The sequence below is a fragment of the Rhinolophus sinicus genome, linkage group LG16, assembly GCF_036562045.2.
Source record: "Rhinolophus sinicus isolate RSC01 linkage group LG16, ASM3656204v1, whole genome shotgun sequence".
Classification (NCBI taxonomy): domain Eukaryota; kingdom Metazoa; phylum Chordata; class Mammalia; order Chiroptera; family Rhinolophidae; genus Rhinolophus; species Rhinolophus sinicus.
Window position 1 is genome coordinate 16,638,630 of NC_133765.1, and position 24,039 is coordinate 16,662,668.

Below are 24,039 nucleotides of genomic sequence, written 5' to 3' on the forward strand. Positions count from 1 at the left end.
GAGCTCCCCACCCTGCCCAGCACGGACAGCAGCTCAGCTTCTCAGAGGCTTGACATCCACGTTGGGCCTCCATTTCAGTCCTCATCAGCAAGTCTCCAGCTCCCCACAGACCATGCTGCCAGGGCTTGTCCTAGAGGCACTGCAGGGCCAGCCAGGGCTCTTAGAGCAGAGGAGCAGAGATTGCATCTGTGAGAGAGGCTGGAACTGGCGGGTACAGGAGGGTGAGAGGGAAGGGAGGGGATCAGTGGTGCTGCTTCCTCTGGAAGGACAGCCCATCTGCACCCCACAACAAGGCCTTACTTTGCTCCCCAGGAGACGCAGTCCTTATTTCAGGGCTCCTCCTTGAAGCCCATGCCCTGGAACTCTTTCACCTCCCCAGGGGCTCAGGGAGCCCACTCCCCCAGGGCAACTGCCAGTTCCTTGGCCAAGAATGGGTTTTATCTTGTCTTAACACGTGTGCTGAGAGTGGGGAACTACAGTCAGCTGGCTGAGTCCAAGAACAGAGAGAGTACTGGTGAGCAGAGCAGGGCGGGAAGCTCCTGCGTGGGTCCTGTGAGAGCGGGCAGCCCCTTGCCAACACTGGACGGCCAGGGGGCCCTAGGAGCAGTATGCTTGGTCTGTAAGCTGAAGGCTCAGTGTGTCCTCTTGGAGAAGCGTGCATCTCCTGGGGGATGGTGGCTTCTTTGTTAGATATCAGGAAGGATCTAGGGGGAGATCATAGAATCAGGGAGGACGGCCCCTGCATGGCCACGGAATAAGAAGTCATCAGTGCTGCAGAGGAGGGCCTAGAGGCCCTCTACACTCTGTCTGCAGGGTGGACTCTGCCAGGAAAATTCAGTGTTGCAGATGGGCTTTGTCTTTGCTGTCATCAGACTTGGGCTCCCTGTGACTTGCCCTCTGTCCCTGCACAGGCTGCTACTTGCCCAGCAACCCCGAGGCCATCGTATTGGACATCGACTACAAATCGGGGACCCCCATGCAGAGGTGAGAGGCCACCGTCCCTCGGCCACTCCTCTACGGGCTTCCTGTTTGCTGTATCACTTGTGCCACGTTCTTTCTGTTGTTTTTCAGTGCTGCAAAAGCTCCATATCTGGCTAAATTTAAGGTGAAACGCTGTGGAGTTAGTGAACTTGAAAAAGAAGGTCAGTGGAGAATTTCCGATGTCGTTGGGGATCTAAGTGTCTCCCCTTGCTGAGGCCAGTTTCTCTTGGCATTTTAGTTTGTTACCAGCTCCCCATGAGGGTTGATGGCTATCCATCCACTCTCAGTGTGACCCTTCATTTGGGGACGGCACAGGGCTCGTGGGCTGCGATCCCTGAAGGTTGGCCACCGAGTCAGTCCAGGAGGCATCTTCTCGAAACACAGTGGCCAGGACTTCGGGGGGTGTACTCATTTGCTCAGGCTCCCGAGGAAGGGACCACAGACTGGTGGCTTCAACAAGAGAAATTGATTCTCTCAGTTCTGGGTGCCAGAAGTGTGACATCAGTGTGTTGGCAGGGCCATGCTCCCTGCAAAGGCTCTAGGGAAGGATGCTTCCCTGCCTTTTCCTGGTTTCTGGTGGTTGCCCGCAGCCCTTGGCGTTCCTTGACGTGTAGCTGCATCACTCCCACCTCTGCCTCTGTCCTCACCTGGCCTTCTCCCTCTGTGCTGTGTCCAATTCCCCTCCTCCCATAAGGGGCCCACCCTAACCCCTTGTAGCCTCCTTAACTTGATTACATGCTCAAAGGCCTCATTTCCAAATACTGTCACATTCTGCAGTTTCAAGTAGATGTAAATTTTGGGGGGATGCTAGGCAACCGAGTACAGAGGTGTAACCCCGGTCAGTGCAGTGACAGGGCTTCCATGGCCCGAATCCGTACCCTGGCTGCTGAGTCCTCCTGGGCACCCCAGGGTGCAGACGGACACCTTCCTGCCCCCAGCTCACAGTACCCATCACCGACCCCGGGCACACGGTGGTGCTCACTTCCAATGAAAAAGGGGGCTCTGTCTTCAGCTCCATTTAAGTCTAAATGTTCTTAGGAGAAGCCCCTGGGCCCTGTGGCTCCACCCATTGACCCCAGGCATTTGCTGGGCCCTTGGGCCTCCTCAGGGCTTCACAGTAACAATTCCCAAGGTTCCCCGGCTCACCCCCACACTCTTGGAGGGCTTCTCACTGCCCTCGGACTAACAGGCAGCCTCCACCCCCTACATACAGGTCTGCGGTGCCGCTCGGATGCTGAGGACCAGTGCGGCGCACAGGAGGCCGAGGGCCAGAAGATTTCCTGGCAGGCAGCCATCTTCAAAGTGGGGGATGACTGCCGACAGGTGGGGGGCCAGGTGGGGTCAGGCTGGTGGAGGTGGGCGAGCCTTGCAGATAAACCCCACACACAGAAACACCAGTCTTTGCTTCCCATTGGGTTCAGGTGCCACAGAGTAAATTGGGCCTTTCTTCCAAACCCTGAGGCCTCTCCAGTGCCCCCTCCTGCTGTGCACCCATTAGACACCCAGAGAAGCTGCCCTGGGGGGTGGGTGCCCCTTAATCTCACACCCCCACCAGGCAGCACGGCCTCATGCTCACTCCAGCGCCTGGTCATCCCAGGGGCCTGAGCTCAGTCCAGTGGGCAGCGAGGCCAGGCCCTCCACACACCTGCTCGCCTGGGCCTTCCTCCCTGGGCAGGCTGCCTGGGGGTTGTGTGAACAGCAGGAGGCCAGCTGCCCACCCACATCTCCTCGGTTCCCAGGACATGCTGGCCCTGCAGATCATCGACCTCTTCAAAAACATCTTCCAGCTGGTCGGCCTAGATCTCTTCGTCTTCCCCTACCGCGTGGTGGCCACAGCGCCTGGGGTAAGTTCCATGCCAGAGCCCAGGCGGCTGCCCTCAGGCCTCAGCCGACAGCGGTCAGCTGCAGCCTGGTACTCGGCCTTCTTCCTAGTGCGGGGTGATTGAGTGCATCCCTGACTGCACCTCTCGGGACCAGCTGGGCCGCCAGACGGACTTCGGCATGTACGACTACTTCACGCGCCAGTACGGGGACGAGTCCACCCTGGCCTTCCAGCAGGTGACCAGCAGGGGGCCCCCAGACCAGGCTCGACAATGCTCCCCATCCCGCCCCACAGCACCCTGCTTCCCCTCTTCCTGATATGCTGAGTCCTACATTTGGAGGTAAAACCAGGGCACCCCATAACCTACCTTGGGATTCAAAGGAACCTCCAGATGGCCTCCCCAGGAGAATGTTAATTCTTGGGCATGGGGGGAAGGAGCTGCTGCCCCTGCACCAGGGCCCAGGCACCGAGCCAGGAGGGCGCCCAAAGCCCTCATGGCCGTCGTGGTGACGGCTGTCTCCTCCCAGGCGCGCTACAACTTCATCCGCAGCATGGCCGCCTACAGCCTCCTGCTGTTCCTGCTGCAGATCAAGGACAGGCACAACGGCAACATCATGCTGGACAAGAAAGGCCACATCATCCACATCGGTCAGCGGGCCCAGCCTCCTCTCCCTGCGCCCCACAGAGGAACAGGCGTGGGGGGCCCCCAGCCAGGAAGGGTCAGGGGTCAAGTCCAGTTTGGAGGGTGCTGGAGGCGAGAGTAGCACCACGGCCATGGGGTTTGGGGAGCTCTGGGGTTGGAAACTGGAGCCAAGCCCACCCAGCCGGCCTCTCTCAGCTCTGGGCTGGCTCCCAAATTCTACTTCCTCTCCTCTCTTCCTCTGCCTGCTGCTCCCCTGCCGTCCCTAAGAAAACAGCCTGTGGCCAGCTCCTGGGGTGTGCGGAGCTGGTGGCTCCGAGCCCTGGTGCAGCACCCCACCCACATCGCTGCTCTGGCATCTGATCCCATCACACAGCTTTTTGGGGTTTTGCAGACTTTGGCTTCATGTTTGAAAGCTCCCCGGGTGGCAACCTTGGCTGGGAACCGGACATCAAGCTGACGGACGAGATGGTGATGATCATGGGAGGCAAGATGGAGGCCACGCCCTTCAAGTGGTTCATGGAGATGTGTGTCCGTGGCTACCTGGCCGTGCGGTGAGCCCTGGGGAGCAGGGAGGGCAGCCCGGCAGCAGTCCTGGGCGCCACTGACCCAGCAGGGCCAGCCCCTCAAAAGTTCCGTTCTCAGGCCCCTTTACAGATGCAGGGACTGAGGTTCAGAGAGCACGGGAGGTGCTGGAGGCCGCCTGGGCCCGCGTGTGCCTGGGCCCTGCCTTCTTGTCACCGCTGCCCACCTGTGCTAGTGCTTTCTCTGTCCTGGGCATAAGTCCAGCCACGTCCTGGGTTTGGCTTCACTTGCAAGTGCCTGGGGTTCACCCTCTAAGCGCCACATTCACCCTTTCACCCAAACCTAAGCACCCGCCACCCCCAGGCTGCATGCCAGAGATTCACGTCCTGGTTTTAGTGTGTCATGTGGCCACAGCCACACAGCAGTGTGTTGTGACACTCGGACTCCAACCTGGAGTCTTGTCAGAGCCTGCGTCACGCCCGCTCAGTGTCCACCACCCCACAAGAGGGGCATCAGGGCGTCTGTGCGTTATTCCACAGCCCCTCAGCCAGGCACAGAAACCACGGCAGAGGCCTCGGGTCGGAGGACCAGGGCGGCCCAGCTCAGTCTGCTCCGAGGCGGATGAGCAGCCCCTGCCTGCCCTGCAGGGTCTGCCCTGCTGGCCATGGAAGGCGGCAGAGAGGTGGGGGCAGCCGGCACATGAACACAGGCCGTGAGCAAGTGTCAGGCAGCAGCTGGGCTGCAGGGCTGCGGACAGGGCCAGCGGCGGCGCCGGCCTCTGTCCACCTCCCTCCCTGCCTCTCCACAGGCCCTACATGGACGCAGTCGTCTCTCTGGTCACCCTCATGCTGGACACAGGCCTTCCCTGCTTCCGTGGCCAGACAATCAAGCTCTTGAAGTAGGTCCTGGGCAGACATACAGGCCATTTGGGGGGCAGTGATCCACCGAGATGGAAGCCTGTTGAGTGGGGGTAACTGTGATCCTTATCGAGGCTGAGTACTCTCCTTGGAAACCCAGAGCAGACAGAGTGCCAGGGTAAGGCGTTGCCACCAGACTGAGCTTCGGGGCCACAGTGGCTTAGCCCCCATGCCAGTCCTTCCCCAGCCATGGGTCCACTTAGCCCGGGAGGTGCTGGGGAAGGGAGCAGAGCCCTCGAGGCCAACTGGGAACAGTGTCCCCACAAGGCCAGGTCTGGTCTTCACAACACTCTCCCCAGGAGGGAACATTCCCCGGGCCTGACCCGCTGCTAAACAAACCCCCACAAACGCGAAGGGCAAGGACAAGAGCACATCCCTCAGGGAGGGCGGCCTGAAGGGAACAACTGGCAACAGCAGCCCTGACACGGCCTCTCCCCCAGGCATAGGTTCAACCCCAACATGACAGAGCGAGAGGCTGCGAATTTCATCATGAAGGTCATTCAGAGCTGCTTCCTCAGCAACAGGCGAGTCAGTCCCTGCTGCCCTCCCTGCTGCGTCACCGACCACACCGCGGTGCTCTGGGCCCCTGTGTGGGGCCATGCCTGGCTGAGCCACAAGGAAGCTCATGTCCTGGGAGACTGTCCTGCACACCTGAAGGGAGCTTTCTCAGGGAAACGGTGCTGGTTTAGAGGGGCCAGGACATGCTGAGAGGAACACCTGCAAGAGGCCTGAGGGCCGGCTGTGCGGCCAAGGGAGCCACGTGCAAAGGGCCTCAAGGGAGGCGTGCACGACCCGGCAGGGCTGGGTGAGGAGCAGTGGCTGGAGGGGCAGGGTGGGGATGGGCCAGTTAGCTGTCGCTGTGATGGATGGCGGAGCCGTGAGAAGAGGTGGGTTTGCATTTTGAAGGCCGAGCCCCACGCTTCCCTGACAGGCTCCCAGGTGGTGTGACAGACAGAGATGGCATTGAGGTCTCTGGGCTGAACAACTGGGTGGATGTGATTCCAGCAGGTGGGTGAGGGGAGCCACCCACACAGGGGCCACCTACATACGTGAGGCTGGCTGAGGCCCACGGAGGTGCAGACTGCTGGAGTCGGAGAGGAAGACTGAGAAGTGGTCCCGGCGAGGCCCTAACAAGAGCAGGGAAGGGCGGGTGGGTGCAGTTGGGCTGTGACGACACAGCAGTAGCACCAGTGGTTTTGCTGACAAGGGAGCAGAGAAACGGGAGTAGCTTGGTTGGGTGTGGGGAACATGACATCCCTAAGTCAGCCAGGGGTTTGGAAGACAGTACAAGAAAGGTCTCTCCTGATTATTTGTTCTTTTGGTGAAATAAGACAGGCAGCTGAGCACAGCCTGTCGTTTGGATGCCACACACCAGGGCAAGGGGCTGGAGTGGTACCTGCTACAGACGGACTCCTGGGTCCAGCGCCTGGGCCCCGAGACCAAGGGCAGGCTTTTGGCTGAGGAAGGCCGTCCACTTGAGCCTACATTTCGGGCCCATTGAGTGTGAGGTGGCCTAAGAGAAGGCCAAGCAGGAGATGGGGGCAGAGCGAGGCTCACATGGTCATGGCCACTGGTGGGGGAAGGAATGTCCCAGGCAGAGGAGGGGCTAGCGCAAAGGCCAGTGAGTCTTTGATTGTGCATTCACACCTCCAGGGAGGAGAGTAGGGGGTGCTCCCAAGTGCAGCTGTCAGGGTGAAGCAGATGTGGAGGGTAGACATGAGGGGTAAGAGGCCCCAGATGGGCACAGGCTCCTTACAGCCTCCCTCGCCTTCGTCTTCCAGGAGCCGGACCTACGACATGATCCAGTACTATCAGAACGACATCCCCTACTGAGGCTGGAGTCGGCACACGGGCCGCCATGTGCCCCCCAGGCTGTCCACAATCACGGAGCCATGCGAGCACTTCCCTGCCCCTCCGCTGGGCAAGGTCAAAGAGTGAACTGTTGGTGGCCTCTTTCATCCAGTGGAGTTATTTTTATAGGACAAATAGGACAAAAGCGGTGCACCCCTGCAGAGCCTGGCCCGCCACTACTTTCTTAGACATGGCCCACACATGGCACGTGAGACTGTTGGCGACAATCATCTGTTGGTACTGTCTCTGCACGGGTGTGAATACTTTGCACTGAACACATTCCCTACCTGTATTATTTCATAGGTACATGAAGTATTTTCTCATGTATAAAAAAAATTATATTCAACTTAAGGTTTAACCAACGTGACGAAAAGAACGAAAGTGCTGTGCTGAACTTGAATATCAGGTTTCTTGTCGAGGCCTAAGTACACTTTCGGCTGAGGGCGGATTCTTGGGTGTGCTGGGAAGAGAGCAGGGCACTGTTTCCAGAGTCCTGAGATAAGACGGGTGCTAAGGGCGGGCCAACTGCAGAACCTGCACCCACAGGCCCTGCGGGGCCACCCTGTAGGGGGAGGTCGGGCCGTGCGTATGCCAAAGGGGTCGGGGTACATGGTTGTGAGCTTCACAAAGACGACTCACCACAGGCAGATTTCCCTGACTGCTCTCGCCCACTCTAGAGCTCTCTGCTGAGGGCTCCAGTGCAGACCACTTGGCCATCCTGTGCCGACTCTCCTCAGTGCAGGTGTCATTCAGTGTCCTGCTTCTGCTCCAGTCTTTTCCTGTTTTCTTCTTGTTCATGTTCCAGCGCTCTGCTCTGAGACTCCAGCCACTTACCCCCAGCAGCAACTCCCACCTACTATGACCCTCTAATTATTTTAAGCAGATAGGAAGAAAAAAAAGGTATAGAACATCTAGAAATAAGTCACTGAAATTAAAAATCCGAAAGATTGGTTAAATAGCAGATAAGATGTAAATGAAGAGAAAATGAAAGACAACCAATGAAAGACAACACTGGGGGCGGCCGGATAGCTCAGTTTGTTGGAGCGCGAGCTCTAACAACAAGGTTGCCGGTTCAACTTCCACATGGGCTGGTGGGCTGCGCCCCCTGCAACCAAAGATTGAAAATGGCGACTGGACTTGGAGCTGGGCTGCGCCCTCCACAACTAGATTGAAGGACAACAGCTTGGAGCTGATGGGCCCTGGAGAAACACACTGGTCCCCAGTATTCCCCGATAAAAATCTAAAAAACAAACAAATACTGAAATTACCAAAAATGAAGCATAAAGAAAAGCAAAGTTGAATGAGAAGCTCCAGTCAACTTCTAATGCGATTCCAGAGTTGGTGACAAACACAAACACTCAGCTGCAGGAAACAGCTGAGTCCAGAGCCATATAAATAAAAATATAAGAAGCCAATATGTAAGATAAAAGGAACTTTTAAAATAATACATTAAAGTCAGGAAAGGAAGAGAAGAAATAACAGATGGGCAATGAGATCATGGTAGATTTCATGGTACTCATGGACTTCAGTCGGACTCCACCATTAGCTACGAGGTCTGACAATTAAGATGCAACGATGTTGCTAACCTTTTTTTGATATCAGAGGGATTATTCATTATGAATTTGTACCAACTGGACAGTTAACCAAGTTTACTATTTGGAAGTGCTGAAAAGGCTGCATGAAAAAGTTAGACAACCTGAACTTTTCACCCACAATTCATGGCCCTTGCATCATGACAATGTACCAGCTCACACAGCACTGTCTGTGAGGGAGTTTTTAGCCAGAAAACAAATAACTATTGAAACACCCTCCCTACTCACCTGATCTGGCCCCCAATGACTTCTGTCTTTACCCGAAGATAAAGGAAATATGAAAAGAAAGACATTTTGATGACATTCAGGACATCAAGGGTAATACGACGACAGCTCTGATGGCCATTCCAGAAAAAATCCCAAAATTGCTTTGAAGGATGGACTAGGCACTGGTCGGTGCATAGCTTCCCAAGGGGAGTACTTCAAAGGTGACCGTAGTGATATTCAGCAATGAGGTGTGTAGCACTTTTTCTAGGATGAGTTCGCGAGCTTAATTGTCCAACCTCGTATGTTAAATATCAGTGGACTAACCACTCCAGTTAAAAGGTAAGGATTAGAAACATGGATAAAAACATGAAATTGATGTACTTTAAATATAGAAACAGAGACCTAAGGTGAAAGTAGAGGAAAAAGGATTTATCAGCTATAATCGTGTGTGAATATTTATGAAGCAAAATTTGACAGAATTCAAAGAAATAAATCCACAGAGTTGAAGATTTTAACAGTACTCGCTTCACAGCTGACAGAACTGGCAAGAAAGTGAACACAGGAGACCTGAACAACTATCACCCACCTTGATTTCATGGGCACTTACAAAACTTACTCCAGCCATCAACAGCATCTCTGTTCACCATCCAGGCTACGTGCTGGGTCACAAAACAGATCTCAGAATCATGCAGGGTATGTGCTCTGATCACACGGAACTAAGTTAGCAACCAAGAACTAGGTATCTGGAAGAACCCTAAATATCTAAATACTGAAAGAGTGGAACTAAAATACTAGACCAAAATAAATGTAAGATCTGAGGGAATATTAGAGTTAAAATGCTTTAAGGTAGTGTTTGGGGAGAACAGTAGAGATGGGCCAAGTTCAAGTAGAAAGGATACCATAATATAGGATGTAACTTCCAGAAAGATCAAACAGAAGAAGGGAGGGGGAAGAGCACAGAAACAGCAGGATAAACATAAAATAGTGGAAATGCATTCAAACATAGTAGAAATGATTTCAAACCACAATACTTGAAAATGAAGCTTGTCAAACTGGCTTTAAAAAGTCAATCAAATGCAAATTGTATCTCCAAAATTAGAAATGCTATTTACAATACTGGGGAGAAAATCTATATCCATGAGCTGATGAGAAAATGAGGTCTCTTTAGAGGCAAAAAAAAAAAAAAAAAAAAATCTTAAGAACAATCAATTTCCTATATTGGTGATGTGGGAAACAAAAGACCAACTCAAAAGCCTGATGCCTTTGAGGAGTTTGTTAGGGGAGCTTGGTCTGCACTCAGGATGGGGTAGATTGGAAATAAAGCCATGCCCAAAAGACCAGAAACTGCCTTGATGCAAGTATCTGCAAAACCCATCATGCTTAAAGATGAAATATTGAAAGTTGTGCCTCCTAGATAAAGAAGAACACGGTATATACATGGACCTACTTCACTTAAGCATTCAGTACTGAAGGCCCTGCCAGTCCAGTCAGGCCATAAAAAGAAATGGTTTAAGAATCTAGAACCGAGACATAAAACTCAGAAATGGATTTGTATACATAAAAATTCCAAATAATCTTTAATGTGATGTATAATCAAGGTTACAGGATACAGGTCAATATATAAATTGTGTGTGTGTGTGTGTGTGTCACAACAAACGAAATTGCAATTAAACAGTACCATTTATAATGATATCAAAACATCAAATACCAAGGAATAAATCTAATGAAAGATTCATAAGAAATACTGAAAACTACAAATGTTGAAATAGCTAAACAAACAGAGTAACATTCATGGAATGCAAGACTCAACATTATACAGATGTTTGTTCTCAAATCTATCTGTAGTTTCATGGTAAATGCCAATCAAAATCCCAGAAAGTGGGCCGGCCCGGTGGCTCAGGAGGTTGGAGCTCCATGCTCCTAACTCTGAAGGCTACTGGTTCAATTCCCACATGGGCCAGTGGGCTCTCAACCACAAGGTTGTCAGTTCAATTCCTCGAGTCCCACAAGGGATGGTGGGCTCCGCCCTTTGCAACTAAGATTGAACACGGCACCTTGAGCCGAGCTGCAGCTGAGCTCCTGGATGGCTCAGTTGGTTGGAGTGCGTCCTCTCAACCACAAGGTTACCGGTTGACTCCCGCAAGGGATGGTGGGCTGCGCCCCCTGCAACTAGCAACAGCAACTGGACCTGGAGCTGAGCTGTGCCCTCCAAAACTAAGACTGAAAGGACAACAACTTGACTTGGAAAAAAGGCCTGGAAGTACACACTGTACCCCAATAAAGTCCTGTTCCCCTTCCCCAATAAAATCTTTAAAAAAAAAATCCCAGAAAGTTCTGTAGTGGAAAGTGGCAAGTCTAAAATTTAAATGGAACTGCAGATGTCAAAATATAGCCCTTTCCATCTTGAAGACCAACAAATCTAGATACCAAGACTTTTCCTGAAGCTGCAGTAGTTAAGACAGTGGCTTACTGGTGCCAGGAAAGACCAATAAACAATGGAGGAGGTGAAGTTTAGGAACCTACCCATAAACAGACATGCAGGGCAGTAGGGAAAGACGGGCTTTGCAATAATGGCATTGCATCAACTGGGGATTGGTATAGAAAAAAATTAATCTTGGCCGCCTACTTCATATCCGACATAAAAATCACGTCCAGGTGGACTGTAGAGTTGTGTGTTAAAGGTAAACTCGAAAGGCTTTTAGAAGAAAGTACAGAAGAGAATGTCTTGCTGTACTTGGGACACAGAACCTCAGGTTCTTAAAACAGAACCAAAAAAGCAATCATAAAAAAAAATAATTTGGACTATATAAAAGGCATGCCACAGACCTGGGAAGACATTTGCAATATATTTCATACACTTTCCTGTGTTAAAGAAAAAAGTTAAGGTGTAATGTTTTTTTCAACATAAAACAAAATGATGGGTCTAAATATCTAACGGAGAAATAATGCCAATGTTACTCTTTCAGAAAATAGAGGAGAGAACACTTCCCGGTTCATTTTTAAGGAGGGCAGCATAGCCCTGACATTAAAACAAGACAAGGATATTCCAAAAAAAATTATAGAGCAATATTCCCCTCATGGACATAAGATAAAAAAAATAACAAAATATTAGCAAATTGAACACAATGTATAAAAAGGACCATCATGACAAAGTATGCCTTATCCCTGTAATCTAAGGTTGGCTTAACATTCGAGAAGCAATCGGTGTAATTCACATTAACAGACCGCAAGAGGACCACCACCTGATCAATAGGTATAGAAAAAGCGCTGGACAATATGCAACATCCATTCGTCATAAAAACAGCAAACTAGAAATAGGAGGAGACTTCTTCAATCTGATAAAGGTCATCTAAGAAAACTCATAGCTAATATTTTATTATTATTATTATTATTATTATTATTATTAGGGAACATTGGGGAACTGTGTTTTTCCTGAATGTCAAGTCGGTTTTGTCAATCTAGTTGTGGGGGGCACAGCTCAGCTCCAAGTCGTTTTCAATCTAGTTGTGCAGGGTGTAGCTGATTGGTCCATGTGGGAATCGAACGAGCAACCTTGGTGTTATGAGCCTGTGCTCCAACCACTGAGCCAACCGGTCGCCCACTGGTGGCTCAGCTCCAAGCTCAAGCTGTTGTTTTCAATCTAGTTGTGGAGGGCACAGTTCACTGGCCCATGTGGGGATCGAACTGGCAACCTTGTTAAGAGCTCATGCTCTAACCAACTGAGTCATCCAGCTGCCCCCACAGCTAATATCTTAATAATTAAATACAAAAGGTGTTTCCCCTAAGATCAGGAGCAAGATAAGGGTGCTTGTTATCCTCACTTCTAATCAGCATTGTACGCGGGTGCCAGCAATAAGGCCAGCAGTAGAGAGATTGGAAAGGAAGACGAGAAACCGTCCTGCTTCACAGACAAAAGTATCTATAGAACCCTGCAGAATGTACAGAAACATGCAAAGAAATAAGGGAGTTCAGGGGCGGCCCGATGGTTGGTTAGAGTACGAGCTCTGAACCACAGAGTTGCCAGTTAGATTCCTGCATGGGATAGTGGGCTGCACCCCCCCACACCCCCTCCGCAACCAAAATTGAAAACAGCGACTGGGCTTGGAGCTGAGCTGCGCCCTCCACAACTAGATTGAAGGACAATGACTTGGAGCTGATGGGCCCTGTAGAAACACAGTTCCCCAATAAAAATAAAAATAAATGTTTAAAAAAATAAGAGAGTTCAATGATAGCACAGTATACAAGGTCAATATACAAAAGTCAGTCGTATTTCTATATGCTAGCAATGAACGGTTGGAAAATGAAATTTTAAAACTATACCATTTGTAATAGTATTAAAAAACGTCAAATACCTAGGAATAAATGTAAAAATGTGCAAGATCTCTACACCAAAATTTCAAAACATTGAAGGCAATAAAAAATGGAGAGCAACATCATATTGGAGGATTAGAAGACGTAATTCTCTGCAAATTGGTGTTTAAATTCAGTGTAATCGCAATAAAAATCCCAGACTATTATGGAAATTGGACAAGCTGAGTCTAATAAAATCCATATGGAAATGCAGAAGGTCCTCACATCATAAACCCTAGTGAGTCCCAAGTGGACTAGAGGTTGACATGTGAACGGAGAAACCATGCAAGTGTTGGAAGGAGGCATGCGTGAGTTTCCCTAATAATCCAGAAGTGGAGAAAATTTACTTCCCAAAATCCAGAATCAAGACAGGAAAGTAGTTGCCAAACAATGTATGGACAGCAAAAGAACACCATGAACAAAATGAAAAGACAAGTTGGGAAAATATTTACAACAGATCTCAAAATGCCTATAAGAGAGGTTTTAAAAAATTGAGAAAACCCTGTGAATCCTATATTTTTAAGATGAACAAATGATAACAGTTTACAGAAAAAGTTCAGTTGTTAGCAACGGCAACTGGACCTGGAGATGAGCTGCGCCCTCCACAACTAAGCCTGAAAGGACAACAACTTGAAGCTGAACAGCACCCTCCACAACTAAGATTGAAAGGACAACAACTTGACTTAAAAAACTAAATAAATAATTTAAAAAAAACAAACATGCAACAGAATTGTACTGCAACTCAGGAAATCGGTCTTAGCAATAACATTTCTTTAAAAAAAAAAAAGTTCAGTTGGCTCTTAAATATAAAAGTATTTTCAACCTTGATCGTAAGAGAAATGCAAATTAAAACCACACTGAGTGTCATTTCCCATCAGACTGACAAATATCCCAGTGACAGTATGCACCAAGGCAAGCCTGCAGGGAAGGGGCCTGAGACCCAGTGATGGTGGGCTCTGGGCGGACTCTAGCAATCGCATGTATGTGGTAACCTTCTGGCCCCCAGTCTTACTTGCAGAAATCAATCTTCTCTGGCAAAGATACAAAAAGATGTTTGCACAAGGCTCTTCGTGGAGGTACTGTTTGTAACAGCAAAGCATGGGAATCCGCTCCCATCTGCTAAGGATGAGTGACACACCTATGCCACCACATTGCTCCATCCGAGTGAGACGCTGAAGGTTGGGCAGAGAGTCCATGTGGTACAAATGTGTTCATGTGAGAAAGGAGAGATGTGGCTGTATGTAGTTCACTTATTTAAGGGAAAAAAGGAGAGTCCATTTAAAAAATCAAATGTTTCTTCTAAGGGAGTGGGGCAACCGGTGGGGGGCACAGGGATATGAGCTAGACTTCCCTAAGGTGCTGTTTAGGAATTTGACTTTGTAATTATAAATTATAAAAATTAAATTGGAGAATGCAATGCCTAAAAATTGAAAGCAAAAAAATCACACCCGTTAGGATGGCTATTAACAAAACAACAGAAAACCAAGTGTTGGCAAGGATGTGGAGCAATCGGAATCCTTGTGGAAATGTAAAATTGTGCAGCTGCTGTGGAACATGGTACAGCAGTTCCTAAAACAACTGAACACAGAATTCCCAATGATCAAGTCCACTTCTGGGTATACACCCAAAAGTGTGTGGGGGGGGTAGGAAACTCAAACCGATGTCTGTACACCTATGTGCACAGACGCCAAAAGATCAAACAACCCATGTCCATCAGTGGCTGAGTCGATAAAATGTTTACCAACAAAATGTTATAATGAATGGATAAACAAAAATATTTACATCACTTAAAAGTATTTAGAGTATGAGAATATCTTTATGACTTCTAGGCAAGATTGGATATTTTTAGGACACATTGCACAATTCTTAAATTTGATAAAATGTGATACACAGGATTCCATAAACAAGTTTAACCCCCAAAAGACTAAAGAATACAAATCAATAAAACGATTGTTTAAAGGCTCATAGCAAAAACCCATGTAGTAGGTGTGCACAAGGTGATACATTGAACAATTTCACTACCAAATAAAAAAACACGTAAATAAAATTACAGCAGTATTTGTATCAGACAAATACTAAGCAGAACACTTTACATAAAAAGACAACTGATTCCCTACGAAGACCGCAGTCGCGAGCACGGATCACAAGCCCCGCCAGAGAAGCGGACCACGGTGAGGACCGCCCGCGGCCCTGCCTCGGGAGAGCCCCCCCGGAGAGAACCAACGAAACGATGCTGCGGAGATCTGAGCAAGCAGCGGGGCCAAAGGACACACACGTCCTCAGACCTGACCCGCCACCATCGCCGCAGGCTGACTAGCAGGAAAAAAAGGCAAGTTTAGTAATAAGAAACTGACCAACTTCTGAGTTGGCTCCCGTGAAGCAGCAGAGGCTATAGGAAAGGGGGCTCCCCGCAGGGCCACCGGGAGCCCCCTGGTGCGAGCGGCCCAGGCGGGGACGCCGGGCGAGGGCGCGCTCACCTCAAGCCCAAGGCCCTGGCCGGGGTCGCCCGCTCCGCTGCGGGGCTCCCGGGACAGTCTCTCCAGATGAAAGATCCGCCTGGAAGGCCCGGTGCCCGCTAAGACCGCGTTGCCAGGGCGGGTCGCTGAGCCCTGAGGGACACACAACCCATCCCTCGGGCGTCCCCCCCTTTGGGCTCCCCCAGGCGACCAAAAACCACACGGGAGACAGAGGTGCAGGCGGCCGCGGCCGACGTGATGAGTCCTAGGCTGGCAGTAGCCCGCGCGCGCGCAGCTCGAGCAGCGGGGACAGCGTGTAGCGCAGGCGGCGGAAGGCGGCGTCCGTGCTGAGGCGCGGGAGCCCGCGGCGGAAGGCGTCGGGATTGACCAGCACCAGGTAGAGCAGCGGCAGCGCCAGGAGGCCGAGTGGGAGCAGCAGCAGCGTCTGCAGCGCACTCAACGCCCAAAGCCTGCGGAGCGATGGAGGCACAGACAGAAGAGCCGTGGTCCGCAGGGCACGTGCAGGGGGACAGACCCGGGCCCCGGCGCCCGCCCCTGGCTCACCTGAGGCCCGCCGCGCCCGCGCCCCTGAACAGCCTCTTCTCCTGCAGGAGAGGAGCGGGATGAGGTCTCTCAAGGAGGGGCGGGAGTCTCAGGGACCAGTCCCCGGGGAGTTGGGGTCCCCGTGGGGAGCAGGTCCTCGTGGGAAGGCGGGACCCCGTGGGCGTGTGGTATCCCCGTGGGGACGTATCCCGATTCCAATGCAGCCCATCCCCCGGCGTGCGCTCACACTATCGGCCTTGGCCACCTCCTCCATGAGGGAGCCCGCGCAGTCCTGCACCCGGCGAGGCTGAGAGTTGCAGCTGCGGAGACAAGCGTCGAGATGGGCGATCTGCCCCCAGCCACAGTCGCCCGCCATACCCAACAGTTAAATCCTTTACAGTTCTGGGCCGCCCCGCGAAGCGTCCAGCGCAGCCGCCGCCTCCATCACCTTCCCCTGCAGCTCCTGGAAGGGGTGGGAGTGAGGTCTCAAGCCTGGGGTAGGCCTGGGGGCTGTCGCTTCTCTGGGGGAGGAGGGGTGGAAGCCGCAGCGGAGTCCGAGGTGAGCGGCTCTCAGGGCGACGGGTTGCGGCACCTGCAAAACTCCGCTCTGCTCCTGGAAGCTGGCCCAGGCTTCCTCCGTCCGCTGTGCGCCCTGGGGTGTGGGGAGCCTCGATTAAACTCAGGGAGACACACCCCTCTCCACCCTCCACCACCTGCCGAGCCTCCCACTCAGACCCCCGCCTCGCACGCACCTGCCGCAGGCCCTCTGCCTGCATGGCGTGCTTGGCCTCCAGCAACTCCAGTTGTTTCTTCCAGAGGACCCAAAGAAGGTCAGAAGTCCGGCAAGCCCTAGGTCCTGCCGCGCCTCAGCGGGCCCTCAGGACCCCACCCCACCGCTCCCAGGGTGCAATAACCCCGCCTACGCCCGGCTCTCCCCGTCTTGCCGAGGTCGCCACGGCCCCTGCCCGTAAGAGCCCGCCGGGGGCCCGCAGGGAACCTTCCTGCCCTCGGGTCGTCATGGCCCCGCCCAAGCACCTGCAACGCCACCAGTTGGGTCCCGAGTTGCTGCTCCGCCCGCTGCTGACTCAGTTGTTCCCCTCCGTAGTAGAAGAGCTGGGGGTGGAACTTTGTGACGGAGGGGTTCGCGGGGCTTCTAGGGGCGGGGGATATCTTGGGTGAAAGGGAGGGGCGGAACCGGGGGCGGGGACGAGAGCGGGACTCTTAGGGGAAGCAAGAAACAGGGCATCTGATGGGTGTACCTGACTTGACAGCTCTTCCCACTGCTCCTGCAGCTGTCGGTTTTGTCGCTCCTGCCAACAGGATCCAGGAGATGGTCTGGGCCTCACAGAGGTACTGTCCTCGCCCCCGCCCCGCCCCCGCATGCCCCGCCCCGCCCCCGCATGCCCCGCCCCGCCCCCGCATGCCCCGCCCCGCCCCCGCATGCCCCGCCCCGTCAAAGGCACTGCACCCCGCCCAGACAACGCCCCTTTCAGGGTCCCGCCCGCGCAGGCACCGCCCCAATAAGGCCCCGCGCTCTGCACAGGCAGTGACCCATTCAGGGCCCCGCCCCGTAGGAACCGTCCCTTTTAGGGCCGTGCTCTCTCAAAAAGCACCATCCCATCCAGGGCACCGCCCCTGCAGTCACCGCCCCCCAGGGTAGCGCCTTCACCAAGTCCTGCTTGCGCTGCTCCGCCAGCTCCAGCAGTCCGCGCGCCCGCTCTGCGCGCTCCCGCGTCGCCTCGCGCGCCTCCCCTCGCGGGATCCGCGCCGCCTGGCTTAGCCTCCGCTGCAGGCTGCAGAGGGGAAACGGAGGCGGTGCCACGACGGGAGGCGGCGGACGCTCAGGCTCCTTCGGCCCGGGGGAAAAACCAGCCGTGGGTGGGGCAGAGGAAGCCCACGTCGGGTCGCCGCGCGCCAGTCGCCAGCCTCCCGTTCGTAGGCCACCTGAGTCGATCGCCCCGGTCCCGATGGCTTAGAGCAGAGGTTCGGACCCGGGAGGGGAAAAGTAACCGACGGGTCGGCCCGACGCACTACGAAGCCCGGGGCGCGGCCACCCTCAGTACCGACCGTCGGACGCCCGCCCCGCGGGCTGGAGACTCGGTCCCCGCGCACCTGCGTTCGCGCTCGCGCAGTTCCTGCAGGCGCCCAGTGAAACTCTCGCTCTCGGCCTCGAGCCCGCGCACCAGCTCCTCCAGCTCCTGCTTCCGAAGGCGCCCGTCGCGGTTGTCCTTCTGCAGCTGCAGTAGCAGCTCCTGCGTCTCTGCCATGGCTCCCCGGGCTCTGCCCAGCCGCGGCTGCCTGCCTGGGTGACTAGCCGCCCGCGGCCCTCGTCACAATGGGCTGCAGTGGGCGCCCGGGCGCAGGCCTCCAGCCGGACCAATCGGACTTAGGCGGGATCACACCTTTATTGTCATTAGCTCATTCATTCATTAATTTAAATAGTATTTATTGCCCATCATTTTAAAAAGTTATGAAAGAGCTCCAGTCGGATCTATAAAATACTAATACTTATATGCAGAAAAATTGAGGCAAGATTGGTTGCCCCACGTTAGATGGCACTGGCAAACTGATAATCTCTCTTGTGGAAAAGACTTGGAAATGGATATACCAGGATCCATAAATATGTTCATAACTTTTTGCCTAGTTATCCCACTCCTGGAAATTTATACCGGGATGAAAAAATTTTTTAAAACTACTATGCATTAAATGATTCATGGAAGTGCTTACAGTAATCACAAAAAGGGAACAAGTGTAATTTAAATGATTTATTTGAATATTATGTGTCATACATAAAGATATGATGATGTCAGTGAAAAAAGTAGAATAGGATTTAGCATTTACGCTAAAATAACTAAGATTATAAGGTATATGGGCAAGATCTTTAAGTGAAAGGAGCAAGACAAGGTATTTCATTGTTTGATGATACTGTGGGTAAAGCTTGTCCTTTTAAAATCTGCATTTAGCCAATTTCAATTATGAGCTTGGATGCAAAAATCCTAAATAAGTTATTAGCTAACCAAATCCAAAGGGGTGCATAAAAAATGTCCATGGAAACCAAGCAGAATTTATTCCAGGGATTGGTCAAGATCAGACAATCCATGTCATTCACCACATGGACAGAGGAGGAAAAACACCATCGTTTCAGCAGTCCCTTTCAATAGATGCAGAAAACAGGGCTTTCCAAAGAGGGATAAAAAGAGACTCTTTAACCTGATGAAGACTACTTAGTAAAAATGTGGGAGTAAACACTATCGTAAGGAGGAAGCGTTAGCTGCATTCCCTTATAAGATTTTGTGCTGGAGGGCCTGCAAACAAGCAAGAAAAAGAAATAGGAAAGTTTGAAGAGTATACAGATACCATAGCCCTTTAGTTTACTCCTTTCCTAGGGTCTTGTTCTTCTGGGCTAGCCCCAGGAATAAAGCAGGATTGGTCTAAACCAATAAGGATTCTGCCTGTGAAACTCAAGGGAAAGACAAATGAGAATTTCTGGGAGTTTTGCCTCACTATAAAAAGAGACACAGGGAGGGATATTCTCTTTGTTGCCTACTGATGTTGTCTGCATCTGATGCCTGGAACTGCTGCAGCCACCTTGTAACCATGAGGGACCTAAAAAAGCAAGTCAATCTGCTCTATCTTGTGTGTCTCTTTTGGGGAGAAAACTTCCCGTAGATTTTTCCCTCATCTCTCATGGGCCAACTTGTTCCTGAAGCAGCCACCAGCAAATGGGAATGGAACCAAGATGAAGGTATGGAGCAAAGTGGATGTTGGAGAGGCATCACCACTGACAAGTGCTGGGAAAACTAGCTCATGATAAAAAGAGAAATAAAAGTAGATCTCTACTTCCCGTTCCGTGTAAAAAGTAACCCTGGAAGGATCAGAGACTTAAATGGAGAAGGAATTGGATTTGAGATTTTGGTTTGGACAAAGATTTCTTAAGCAAGACACAGCAAGCACAATCTGTGAAGAGAAAGTTGGTGGATTTGATTATATCAAATTTAGGGATTTCTGCTTATCAAAGACACGTTGGGGCGGCCGGATGGCTCAGTTGGTTAGAATGCGAGCTCTGAACCATAGCGTTGCTGGTTCGATTCCCACAAGGGCCAGTGAACTGCGCCCTCCATAACTAGATTGAAGGCAGTGAGCTGCCGCTGAGCTTCTGGAGGGGCGGCCAGATGGCTCAGTTGGTTAGAGCGCAAGCTCTCAACAACAAGGTTTGCCGGTTCGATTTCCACATGGGATGGTGGGCTGCGCCCCCTGCAGCTAAAGATTGAAAACGGGGACTGGACTTGGAGCTGAGCTGTGCCCTCCACAACTAATTGAAGGACAATGACTTGGAGCTGATGGGCCCTGGAGAAACACACTGTTCCCCAATGTTCTCAAATAAAGGAATAAATGACTGAATGAATGAATGAATAAATAAATAAATAAGTGATACCTGGTGATGGCAATGCTCTCTATCCTGATTGGAGGTTGAGTACCTGAGTGTAGACATTGGTCAAAACTCATCAGACAGGACACTTAAGATTTGTGCATTTTACCAGAGTAATTACGTAATTATGTCTCACTTAAAAACAATCTACTTAGAACAAAAAGGTATCATTGGCAAAAGTTACCAATGGGTGACAGAATGGGAAAAGATCTTTGCAATCTTTGTGATCTAATGATCAAAAACTAGAATATATGGGACATTCTGCGGCCACCACAAGAAAGACTAAACATTAAAGAGCAAAGGGTCTGATGGGGCAATGCCCAAAGGAAGACCTTTAACGCCCAACAAGAGCAGGCAGACACTGCACTTCCCCCCACCAGAGCAGCTAACATTAGATGTTGGTGAACATCAAACATTAGCAATGATGTGAGAGAACAGCACCATCTGTGGGACATTTAGGGGAATGATTGAGTACGGAGAGTCACATTGTATGGTGGACCCCCATGACCCATAATTCTACTGTGTGTATCCACCCAGAAGTTTCTTCCATGTTTGCAAAGCACTGGGGACAGCCTGAGTGCTCCACCAATGTCAGAGAGTGAAATGTGATATGTGAAAACACTTTCTAAAGGAATCTGGTAAAGCACTTAAAATGAGCTAAGACCAACTAAATCAACATGAAGAGACCTGAAAATAATGTTGACAGTAAAAAATAGGAAGTAGAATGAGATGTAGCCATGATAATATTTACATAAACTAAATACACAAGGGTGAGTCCGGGAGGTGAGGATGAGGAAAACAGGATTGGAGGGGGGAGAGGGGGCTGTGCATGGACCTTGGATGAAGAGGACGAGGTCATGCATACTGTACGTGGGGGCCAGTAGAGGGTCACTGGGAGGATGGGCTCTGACAGTGACAAATCTACAGAAGCCAAGTGGGGCTTAGGAAACCTACTAGATCCAAGAGCTGGGTCTCCTCTCACTAATGTTGAGAAATATAAGCAAGACTGAAGTCCCTTTGGCTTACTTACAGTAGAGCAAAAACGACCACAAATTTTCTGCAGTCGTTCCACCAGGAGGTGGAGCCTGTTTCCCCAGCCCATGAATCTGGTCTCATCCTCATGCCTGTCTCTGAAGCAGAAATGACTTGTGAGCCTGGGCCTCAGAGCCCTTGCAGCCTCTCTTGCCCTCTTAGAACCATGGGAAGAAGCTTGTTGGGCTGGCAGCCACCTTAGACCGCGCAGCCCCAGCTGGCCCTGAGGTGCCTGCGGACCCCAGGCAAGATAGCAGAACCACCCAGCTGAGCCCAGCCCACGTTGCAGACTCAAGTGAATTAAGAGCAAATAAAATGGCTCTTGTTTTAAGCCATTGAGTTTGGGGGAGGAGGGGGTTGTTTTGTTTGCAATATGAGGTCTGTTATGTAGCAAAGGATAACTAGTTACTAGACGGTACTTATATGAATATGACACCATGCAATGACCAAGCCACTGGGGGGGGGCAACTTTATATGTGGCATCTCTTGTGTTGGAATCTGTCCCCTAGAGGTCAAAGGTGAACCCCAGGTGGGATGGAGGTGGGGGCAGGGACAGAAGGGGGGTAAGGATAGGATTTGTGTTTTCTCAGTGTCTACCTCCCCAGACACGATTCTGTGAACTCCTTCAATCTTTCCATCCCCAAGGAGGTCTTACTAGGTCATCAGTTTACAGAGAGACGTGAAGGTGCATGAGTCCCCCAAGGGCCTCCCACCACCTCTGGATTCAAACCCAGGTCAATCTGAATCCAGAGAACAGGCATCTGATACTCACTTTTTCCACCTGTTGAATGTCCGTACATGAGCCCTGGCATCTGCTCTGGTTCAATGTCCCCACGGATTTAATTCCCACAGACTCAGGTTATAATACAGGCCACTCTCAGCAGGACAGGTTTGGCGGGGGTGGGGCGGGGGTTGTTTTCGGTTTTTGCTGTTGTTCCCTCCCAGAGGGCAGGGAGCAGATCCTGTTCTTCATCAGCATAGGGCCTGGGGGGTAAACAACCACTTAGGATCAGTCATTTTCCAGATAAACTGTAGAGCTGTCTTGTCAAATTCTCAAGTGCGTTGTTGAGATCTGTATTGTGGTTGCAAAATATCCCCCACATGAAATCAGTCTATTAAAAGGGAACCCTGAATAATCACCTTCCACTCCGCAGTGATCTGCCCCAGGAACAGAGCATTTCTGTCCAATCCTGCAAGTCTTGTTTCAGCTTTTGTCGTTTTCAAACAAGGTTAACACACTTATCAAGGTTATGCTGGTGTAGTCTGCGTTTTCTGTTACTATTATGAAAAGGCTTTTAAAAAGTTATATTTTCTAAATAACAATCGTATACATGTGTTATGGGTTGAAATGTGTCCCTGCCCCCCCCAAATTCGTTTGTTGAAGCCCTAACCCCCATTCCCTCAAAATGTGATTGTATTTGGAAATAGTGCTATTGCAAGCATAATTGGTTAAGAGGAAATCTTACTGCGGTGGGCAGCCCTGAATCCAGTGTGTCTGGTGTCCTTTATAAAAAGAGGAGAGCGGACACACAGGTGCACACAGGGAGAATAACCGATAAAGTCTGGAGCTATGCTGCCTCCCACCAAGGAACCACCAGGGTGGAGACAGACCGGAGCCTTCAGAGGGAGCAAGGCCCTGCTGACACCTTGATCTTGGACTTCCGAACTCGAGAACCATGAGAAGTATATTTTTGCTGTTTAAGCCACTGTCTGTGGCCGTTTGTTACTGCCGCCTGACACACTAACATGTCATGCCACTGTCATAGTTCTCCAGGTGGCTCCCTCCCCAGATGCAGTGGAGCAGGGGGTGCGGAGGGAAGAGAGGGTGTGCTCAGCATGCGCGGTGTCCTGCAATGGAAGGGCCCCACCACCCCAGGACTCACTGGTGACAGAGGCCAAAGCATCTGGGGAGGGGTTGGGGCAGATTAGCACAGGCCACTAACAGCAGTGGGGATCAGGTCTGAGCTTTACACAGCGGGGTCACAGAAAGACCCCATTTTATGGAATGGCCATGTGTGCTGGGATCTCGGTGGGAACTGAGATGGGAAAACTTGGGGTACTGGAAAGAGCCTGGGGCAGATCCGACAGGACCATGGGACGCACTGATTAGGTGTGGGCACCTCTCGTTGGCTGTCTGGGAGTGAAGTCCTTTCCACCTGGGGACTTTCTCAAACTGTGGGGGTGGGGGGCAGTGGCAGTGGTTTGGCCTCAGACCCTGTACTTCAGTTTGTCCACCTGGAAAATGGGGCTATTACTAAACTCTCCCTCATGAGGTTGAGGAAGCCAGTGAAGTCACCCAGTTAAAGCTCTGAGCACTGAGCTCAGCACCATGTAGGCTGTGGCTTGTCAGCCAGCTCCAGCACTAGCACTCACCGCCTCACTTCGAGATGTGTGATGGCCACTGAGCACCAGAAAGTAGCTAGTCCAAACTGAGATGTGGTGCACTGTAAAACACTCATCTCAGTAATGTTTATATTCCCACCTTGCCTGCGCCTGCCTGGAGCCAGCGGTTCTCCACACACCAGGCATCCAGGGAGACGCGCTGTGCATCGCTGGAGCGGACACGGGCAGAGCGATGGTGGCCAGGCTCGGACTGGGGCTGATTATTCAAATCAAACAACTGCTGTAACACCTTCAAGTAACCCCTCCCACAATACCTCCACTAGCCCAAGTCCAGCGAATGCCACCACCAAG

The 24,039-nt window shown here is 51.4% G+C and overlaps 2 protein-coding genes across 2 annotated transcripts in view; one reads left to right on the forward strand and one right to left on the reverse strand.

Annotated features, from left to right (window-relative positions):
* Positions 1-7,130, forward strand: part of PI4KA (phosphatidylinositol 4-kinase alpha) — a 109,844-nt gene extending 102,714 nt beyond the window's left edge. The window contains exons 46-55 of the mRNA XM_019710135.2: positions 912-984; positions 1,072-1,142; positions 2,195-2,304; positions 2,721-2,825; positions 2,914-3,039; positions 3,331-3,451; positions 3,838-3,997; positions 4,777-4,866; positions 5,326-5,409; positions 6,667-7,130. Coding sequence (XP_019565694.2) covers positions 912-984; positions 1,072-1,142; positions 2,195-2,304; positions 2,721-2,825; positions 2,914-3,039; positions 3,331-3,451; positions 3,838-3,997; positions 4,777-4,866; positions 5,326-5,409; positions 6,667-6,718 — 992 coding nt within the window. The 3' untranslated portion in view covers positions 6,719-7,130. The remainder of the gene's footprint in view (positions 1-911; positions 985-1,071; positions 1,143-2,194; positions 2,305-2,720; positions 2,826-2,913; positions 3,040-3,330; positions 3,452-3,837; positions 3,998-4,776; positions 4,867-5,325; positions 5,410-6,666) is intronic.
* Positions 7,131-15,470: 8,340 nt separating this feature from the next.
* TMEM191C (transmembrane protein 191C) lies at positions 15,471-18,290 on the reverse strand. Its single transcript, XM_019757693.2, has 10 exons — positions 17,997-18,290; positions 17,554-17,677; positions 17,144-17,194; positions 16,920-16,997; positions 16,637-16,693; positions 16,477-16,536; positions 16,283-16,347; positions 16,132-16,204; positions 15,906-15,946; positions 15,471-15,811 (listed from the first exon to the last, which is right to left on the reverse strand). Exons 1-10 carry the CDS (start codon positions 18,149-18,151, stop codon positions 15,607-15,609), a joined length of 909 nt encoding a protein of 302 aa, XP_019613252.1. The 5' UTR covers positions 18,152-18,290; the 3' UTR covers positions 15,471-15,606.
* Positions 18,291-24,039: the final 5,749 nt, after the last annotated feature.

Bases quoted from the DNA above. Each gene is read 5' to 3' on its own strand.
- TMEM191C (XM_019757693.2), bottom strand. From the start codon at position 18,151: ATGGCAGAGACGCAGGAGCTGCTACTGCAGCTGCAGAAGGACAACCGC. The intron at 16,537-16,636 runs GTGCGTGCGAGG...CCCACACCCCAG, and splicing joins AGGCAGAGGGCCTGCGGCAG to GGCGCACAGCGGACGGAGGA. The intron at 16,205-16,282 runs GTAAAGGATTTA...TTGTCTCCGCAG, and splicing joins TCGCGGGGCGGCCCAGAACT to CTGCAACTCTCAGCCTCGCC.